The 8,513-nt window shown below is 46.9% G+C and overlaps 1 protein-coding gene across 1 annotated transcript; it reads right to left on the bottom strand.

The window, feature by feature from the left end:
- Nucleotides 1-5,434: 5,434 nt before the first annotated feature.
- Nucleotides 5,435-7,659, bottom strand: LOC119142014 (vigilin-like; the record flags this gene model as incomplete). Its single annotated transcript, XM_037374718.1, has 6 exons — nucleotides 5,435-5,666; nucleotides 5,969-6,100; nucleotides 6,265-6,351; nucleotides 6,682-6,795; nucleotides 7,057-7,161; nucleotides 7,461-7,659. Coding segments are annotated over 6 exons (847 nt in total), but the record flags the coding sequence as incomplete, so codon positions are not given.
- Between the last annotated feature and the right edge of the window lie 854 nt (nucleotides 7,660-8,513).

Below are 8,513 nucleotides of genomic sequence, written 5' to 3'. Positions count from 1 at the left end.
ATTGAATGGAGCCAGATCAGGAGCTTCTACACTATGTGGTTAGGTTAGGTCTTAGGGTTGAGTCTTAAGGTTAAGTCTTAGGGTTAGGTCTTTAGGTTAAGACTTATGGTTAAGTCTCAAGGTTAAGTCTCAGGGATAAGTCTTAAGGTTATGTCTTAGGGTTAAGTCTCAAGGTTGAGTCTTAGGGTTAACTCTTAAGGATGAGTCTTAGAGTTAAGTCTTACGGTTGAGTCTTAGGGTTAAGTCTTAGGGTTAGGTCGTTTAGTTAATACTTAGGGTTAAGTCTTAGGGTTAAATCCTTAGTTATGTCTCAAGGTTAAGTCTTAAAGCTGAGTCTTAGGGTTAAGTCTTATGGTTAAGTCCCAAGGTTAAGTCTGAAGGCTGAGTCTTAGGTTTAAGTTTTAGTGTTAAGTTTTAGGGATAAGACTTTGGATTAAGTTTTAGAGTTGTCTTAAGTTTAAGTCTTAAGGTTGAGTCTTAGGCTTAAGTCTTAGAGTTAAGACTTAAGATTAAGGCTTAAGGTTGAGTCTTAGGGTTAAGTCTGAAGGCTGAGTCTTAGGGTTAAGTCTTAGGGATATGTCTTAGGGTTATGTTTTAGGCTTAAGTTTTAGGGTGAAGCCTTAAGGTTAATTCTTGAAGTTGAGTATTAGGGTTAAGTCTTTAAGGTTCAGTCTTAGGGTTAAGTCTTAGGGTTAGGTCTTTAGGTTAAGACTTATGGTTAAGTCTCAAGGTTAAGTCTTACGGATAAGTCTTAAGCTTAAATCTTAAGGTTAAGTCTTAAGGTTGATACTTAGGGTTAGAGTCTTACGGTTAAGTCTTAAGATTAAGTCTTTTGGTTAAGTCTTAGGGTTAAGACTTTAGGTTATGTCTTAAAGGTAAGTCTGAAGGTTGAGTCTTAGGGTTAAGCCTTAGGGTTAGGTCTGAAGGTTCAGTCTTAGGGTTAAGAGCTAGGGTTAAGTCTTAGGGTTAGGTCTTTAGGTTAAGACTTATGGTTAAGTCACAAGGTTAAGTCTTAAGGTTAAGTCTTAGTGTTAAGACTCTAGGTTATGTCTTCAAGGTAAATCTGAAGTTTGAATTTTAGACTTAAGTCTTAGGGTTAGGTCTGAAGGTTCAGTCTTAGGGTTAGGTCTCAAGGTTAAAACTTATGGTTAAGTCTCAATGTTAAGTCTTAGGGTTAAGTCTTAAGGGTAAGTCTGAAGGTTTAGTCTTAGTGTTAGAGTCTTAGGGTTAAGTCTTAGGGTTGAGTCTTAAAGTTAAGTCTGAAGGTTGAGTCTTATGCTTAAGTCTTAGGGTTAAGTCTTTAGGTTACATCTTAAGTTTAAGCCTTAGGGTTAAGTCTCAGGGTTGCGCCTCAGGGTAAAGTCTTAAGGTTACATCTCAGGGTTAAGTCTTAGCGAGAAATTTTAGGGTTAAGTCTCAGGGCTACATCTCAAGGCTAAGTCTTAATGTTAAGTCTCAGGGTTAAATCGTAAAGGTTGAGTCTTAAGGAGATGTCTTAAGGTTAAGTCTTAGGGTTAAGTCTCAGGGTTATATCTGAAGGTTAAGTCTTAAGTTTAAGTCTTATGGTTAAATCTTAGTGTTAAATCTTGGGGATAAATCTCAGGGTTAAGTCTCAGGGATATGTCTCAAGGTTAAGTCTTAGAGTTAGGTATTAGGATTAAGTCTTAGGTTTTAGTCTGAGCTTAAGTCTTAAGTTTATGTCTTAGGGTTATGTCTTAAGGTTTTGCCTTACAGTTAATTCTTTGGGTTTAGTCTTAGAGTTCAGTCTTAGGCTTAAATCTTAGGGTTAAGTCTTAGGGTTAAGACTTAAGGTTGAGTCTTATTACCGGGAACAGAGGTATATTTCTCAAAATCTTGCAACTTAGTCTTCTGCAAGATTGATCGATAGATAGATAGTCAGACAGACATAAAAATTACACAATAGGTGCCGTAAATGGTTCAGGGATTTGTTTCAATCAGGGTAGGTCGCAGAACTTCCTACAGTGGTTATCTACTTCCTCATACTGCTAAGAACTCCATCGTGTTTGCCATCACTGCTACCAGTTGCTCTTTTCCTTGCTTCTTTGGGTAACTTTGGAGTCTTGGCTGCGGAAACAGGCTAGTGTGATGAAATTTAGCACATAGGAATACTTCATGGTTTGCTGGCTCTTCAGCAGGGGTTTCCTTCCTCCACTCCCTGCCCAGCTCCACCCCTGTTCTCTTCATTCCTCTGTCCCTCTCCTGTCCCTCTCCTGTCACCACACCGCCTCATCTCACCCCCCTCTGCTGCTCGAAATATTAAGGGAACTAGATCTGTATTGAAAAAATTGGGTTTTTTCTTTCCTCTCCTGAGGATTTACCAGCCAGAGCAGGCTCAGGTTCTGATCCTGCAAACTGCTCCCCAGTGCTTGGATGCTTGCTCTGGGAAACAAGGACAGCTGCTCAAATTCTTTTGCAGGCAGAATCTTTGTTTAAATTCTAGTTGAAATGAGATGAAAAGCTGTCATCAGTCCCACCTGTGGCACAGAGAGACACCTGTGTTTCACGCACATGTCTGCACAGAAACACACGCACGCAGAGGGGAAAAAAGCCCGGTACTGCTTTGTGCAAGGAAGTACGTAAACTCTCCCTATCAGCATTGCTGCTTTGAGCAACTGAATTGTTCTACAGTTATCTGACAAGCCGACATGCTGCCCATCAAATGAGAACCAGAATGTATGCCATTTGCAAGATGGGGCAGCAATAAGCTTTCAACCACTTTCCAGCAAGATCAATTCAAGCAAGGCTGTGTATTCATGGATCTTCTCCTCTGCAGAGCCATGAAGAAAACATGAACCGCACTCCCCAAAGGCAAAGGAGCAAACTGAGGGAGAGCAGCTCACTGGTGCCTTTCAGAGCTTCAACAGTCTGGAGAAAAGGGAAAAACACCCATGCAAAGATAAAGAGCAGCCAAGATGCACTTTTATAAAATTTATATTGGGGCCTGTTCCAGATCTCAGAATGACTTTATTGCTTTGCATGACTATTAGACCAAGGCCTAAAGTGGAGTGATAGCTTCTGCTTGCCGGGGCATGATAAAATCACTCAAACGAGTGACCTGAGGTTAAAAAAGTGCTCCATTTCAGTGACACTCCCCAAGCTGCTTTCACCACCAAACAAAAAAAGATTTGCTTTCTCCAGTATGGTGGGAATGATGCCATAAAGTCGGTCAGGGAGAAAAACCCTCTAAGCCTTGCTTGCAAGTTTCAGAAGGCCGGCATTCTTTATGGCAGTGCTGGGAGCACGGGGGAATGTTTCCTCTGAGCGTGCTCACCCAGTTCCTCGAGGGCACGCACTATGGACAGCAGAGCACTTGCACACTCATAGCGCATTACACATGCATTTTCAGTCAGGCACGGGATGGGTTACAAGTTGCTTGCTTTAATGCAAACGAGCACACACCCTCAGACAGCACTGCTGAGGTTTTTTACTAGCTCCCCGTGCTCCCCAAGCGGGGCCTTGCCCTCTCTCGGGGGGCTATCTGAGTCAGAGGTCGCGATCTCCCCCCACAACAATTACCTTTGTCCAAATTCCAACCAACATTCTGCGGATCGCAGCACTCTTATCGGCTTGTCTCCTCCTGCGACCACAACGTCCTCACCCAGAGGCTCTTTCTGCATCACTGAAGAGAACGGAGATCTTTTCCCCATCCATTCTTTGTTCCCCATCCTTCCCAAGGCTGACTCCCTGGATGAGAGGTCCCTTAATTCGTCACTTCTAACAGCTTTAGAGAGTCAGCTTGGCCTAACCTTTGTGCGCAGGTGTGTTTAACGTAGAGCTACACAGCAAATCAGAGCGTGGTAACTGGGGAGCTCAGACATCTTGTCCCTTTGCCGAGCCAGCAGCCTTCCCTTAACAGAATCCCTGGACATAAACGTATATACAGTGGAATCTATACAGTGGCATCAAACGTCCCGCCAGACACCACATCCGTCCCTAAAATCCTTCCCCCCAAACAACCCTGAAAGACTTCCCTTGACCCCCTCCTCCACCCCAGGCTGTTCCTGAAATCATCCCCCACCTCCACCTCCCCGCCCTGGCCCTAAAACATTTCCCCCAGACCCTGGTCCAGCCCTAAAGTCCCTCCCCCAACCTCGGTCCAGCCCTAAAGTCCTTCCCCCAACCCCCCGGTCCTTCCCTAAAGGCCTCCATCAAACCATCCCTAAAACCCTTCCCCCAGACTCCCCACTCTGTTCTCTAAATAACACACACCCCCCCACCCTACCCCACCCCCGATTTATCAATACACACCCCCCCACCTGCCTCCACCTCCCCCACCCCCCATACACCCACTCCCACAAACACACATCCTTGCCCCACCCCCCACCCCCACACACCCTGGTCCATCCCCACCCGTCCCTCCCTAAACCCCTTCCCCCGCCCCCTCCCCTGCTCCCGTCCCTCTGTCCCTGGCATGGCCCAACTGCCCAGCACCACCAGACCACTCTGGCCCAAACACCATAAGGCAATGGTTCCCACCTGACAATAGCCAGTCGAGGAACATTTTTTTTTTCCTAAATAAAGACATTTTTGCTTCATATGCTGCCCACTATGCCAAATTATGTCTTGCTGACTGACTGGATACCCAGCAAAGATGAACTCCACATCAAATCGATCAAACATATCAATCATTGAAACATATCCAAGGCAGTTTCTTGTATTATAATACAGGAAAATAGCATGCAATATGATAAAAGGAAACAGCAGTAGCTATTGTGAGCGATATGATAAAAGAGCAATAGGAGCGAAGCACCAAATTGTCACTGCAAAGCCTTAACGTGACTAAGGAAAGGAGACATCGCCAATTCCAACCCCAACATCACACAGGACCACCCTTTATCTGGGAGCGCCCTTGCAGCCGGCACCAGCAGTCTCTCGGGACCTGGGAAATTCCCCTGGAGAAGGTGCCAGAAAGGAATCCTCTTGCTGCTTCTCAATCTGCCCTGGCAGACATATGACGCACATCATAAAAGTTCTGCTCCCTGCTTTCTGTGGTGAAAAATTGGCACAGCACATTTACACCCATACAGAACCAAAAAACATGGCTTGGGAAAGCGCAGCACTGTTCCCCTGGAGAGGGTTCCAGGAAGGAATTCTCTTGCTGCTTCTCACCCTGCCCTGGCAGCCATGTCAGGCACAGCACAAAAGTGCTGCTCCCTGCTCTCTGGGGTGAGAAAATTGACACAGCACATTTGCAATAATACACAGATTTGGACACCCGGTCATTCTATTCATAATAGATCTAGGGGGATCTAGGTGGAATAGACCTTTCCATTTTCTTTCTTCAACGATTTCCTGACTTGATGGCCTCCTTCCCTCCTTCAGGTGCCCACCTTTTCTTTTCTAGTTAGTCAGACTAGATGCCTTTCTCAACACAAACAGAGCATTGCCATTTATTTATTTATTGATTGATTGATTGATTAAGACCTTGTGCTGTTTCACAGGTGCAGCAGCTGTTTCTTGGCTTTCTCCACACCCTGGGCTGGGCCCCTGATGCTCACGGTGTCACTGCCAGAGCCCTTGGTGGGGAAGTGGATGTGGACTCCACCACACTCCTTCACGATGGAGCGGACGAAGCGGCCTTTGGCACCAATGAGGGAACTGTGCAGTTTGGAAGGAATAGAGACCTCCACCTCTGTGCTGTTGGCCTAAGGGAGGACAGTACCAGCCTCTTGAGTCAAGCTGCAGAAATGTGTTTGCACCCACTCTGCTTACCCTCTGACTCCCACCTTGCTAGGAGCTTTATACAGCTGGAAGAAATGCCTGAGCAGAGGGCTTGGAGACTGGCTACTCCTGACAGGAGCAGTCACAGACTTTGGTTTACGAGTCACGAACAGACCGACACGTTTGTCTCCACCCTGCCCTCATCCATTACAACCACGTCTGTATCTGTGTCTTCTAGCAACATTGTCAAGTCCCTCAACCGCAAAAGGCCAGTCGCTTCACTTACCAGCTCCTTCTGGATGGCAAGAATCCTGTGGCGAGCAGCCTCACAGTTTGCCCTCTTGCCTGTGATAACAATTGTCTCCGAGCTGCTGTTCTTTGCTGGGAGATCAATTTTGGTGTTGCTTTCTTTACGGATCTGCCACAAAGAAAAAAAAAAATCATCTCAGAAGTGTCCCATGTCAGAAGAAAAGCCCTTGCAGGCTATATTTGACATCACCAATGAGCAGGAGAGAGCATCCAGTGGGCTTTTGCTGCAGGCAGCGATCATCACGAGCACTTGAGTTAGGAACGATATCTCACCTTCTTGATGTTGGCACCTCCTTTCCCTATGATGTTCTTGTGGAACTGTTTGCAGATGGGGACAGAAATAGAAAAGCTGTTTTCAACCTAAGGGAGAAAGGAAGGGAGAACTGAAGATTACACTGTCGTGGCAAGGGAGGCCCGACTTCAGGAACTCTGATAAACGAGCTTTTGAAAATAGGCTTAGACCCAAGGAAGTTCTCTATACGAGGGACTTGTAAGACTAAACAAAGGCAAGGACGTTCCCCTATAGCCTTCACATAACAGGTACTACCCCCTGCCTCCATTCAGCCAAAACAGCGTCGACAGCTCCCTCCTCTTGAGGTGTTTTAGCTCTACCCAAGCCAGTAGAGCTCTGCTTTGCCCCAGGGTTATCCAGGCACGTAGGAGGGAACAGCAGACAGAAGACCTCCTTACCAGGTCTGCCACCATCTTTTGCATGTACTCGGTGCACTTTTCCACCTCGTTTTTGGGACCTCGGAGTTGGACGATGTCACTCTTGTGTGCAGGGTCTGGGAAGCTGATGATAACCTGCAGGAGCGGTCATTTATAGTCAGCTCAAGCAAATGCAAGAGCCCTTGTGTCAGACACATGCAAAGGTTGGGGGGATCCTACACATGCCCTTTTCCCATTCAGAAAAGGGGAACCGTGTTAGCGGCCTCTGGCTAAAAGAACTATCTTCTCAGACACTTGCGCTACAGAGCCACTAAAGTTACGACTTCTGTGACGACAGGCCTACTACCCATGTAGGAAATAACCCCTCTGGATTCCTCATCTCCTAAAAAGCCTTACCTCTGGGAATTTCTCCTGGATTTCCCAGATCCGCTCAGCCTTCTGCCCAATGATGGTCCGGTGGAATTTCTGCTCAATGATTAGGTCCGCTGTGCGTTCATTTTCCTGATGGGAACAGAGCGCACTCTGAGTGTTCAGCCAGAGAGCCATATACTTTTACTTAGCAGTTTGCTGCCCGACGGTTTACTTGCCAGCACTGTCCCCCTTTTCTCTAGACAAAATTCACTCTGCATTGACCTGCTACCCGAGGGAACAGAGGAAGACATTTGTGAAGAGGAACTTGCACTTGTCATGAGATCCAAGTGCTCGGTGGGCAAGGGGCACACACTCGCACCAGAAGGTTACAAGGGAACACGAGAGCCCAAACCCTGCAGTCTCCCAAACATCACATCCTACTCACTCACCATACGGGAAGCGAGTTCCAGCAGCTCTTTCTTGGCCTGTGGGACCCCCTGTGGGTCTCCTTCAATTCTGATCGGGTTGCTCTTCTCGTTGTCCGGGGGAATGCGCACAGACACCTTGTACAGATCCTTAATCCTGTTAACTTCAAGGCAAGGACTGTGGTGACGCAGTCTGCTAGGCAAAGACTTGGAAGCAAGGCACCTTGATTATCACTGCTCAGAGGCTGTTGAAGAAGTAAAGCCGCCTCTGGGAAGGGCTCAGTGGGGTAGGGTTGAGACAGGGGAAATTGCCTCTTCACCCTGGAGTTCAGTGAGAGCAGATCTGTGCCACACGAGAACCTGTACAAGTAAATACTGTGGCATTTACAGAGCCATTTTTTCCTTTGTCAGAGTGAGGCGTGTTTCTTCCCCAAACAGTATCACATTTAGAGCAGAGGATAATCGTTCCTTTCTACCCCAAACTCTTTGCTGGGGACATGTTGCAGTGCTATCAAACTAGCAGACCACAACAAGGCTTTACCGTTGGCCATATTCTACTGCCGGTGCTGTAGCACCTTCCTCCAGAGGCCAGACCACACTGCTCCTCCTCCATCTGACCCCTTCTCCCACAAGCCACAGGGCTATTTAACCCCTTAGCGGGAACCAGCTACACCTGCACATCGTCCATGTCAATCAACCCACTGCCTCTGAGGCAAGGCCACAGCTGCGTGTTATCAATGCTAATCAACCCACCGCCTTCATTCCTCTACAGGGAGAAGCTCACCAAGCAGATTTCCACCACCCACAACTGGCTGCTAAAATGTCATTCACACAGAGCAACGCGTGAAAAAAAACAAACAAAAAAATTTCCTCCAGGACACATCAAAGTAATTCTACTACTGTTCAGGCTCCCAAGGTACTTTCACACGTTAAAGCCATTGCAAGGCCTCACGGCCCATTTCTCTCCTTGTACCACCACCACTCCAGAAAAGCAGAGGAAATGTGATGGAGACAGCACACTGGGTGAGCTACAGAGCCCCTGATACGATCTTACCTAAAACACGAAGAGTGTGAGCA

The sequence above is a fragment of the Falco rusticolus genome, unplaced genomic scaffold (assembly GCF_015220075.1).
Source record: "Falco rusticolus isolate bFalRus1 unplaced genomic scaffold, bFalRus1.pri scaffold_161_arrow_ctg1, whole genome shotgun sequence".
Lineage (NCBI taxonomy): Eukaryota > Metazoa > Chordata > Aves > Falconiformes > Falconidae > Falco > Falco rusticolus.
This window is presented reverse-complemented; position numbering and strand designations above follow the sequence as displayed.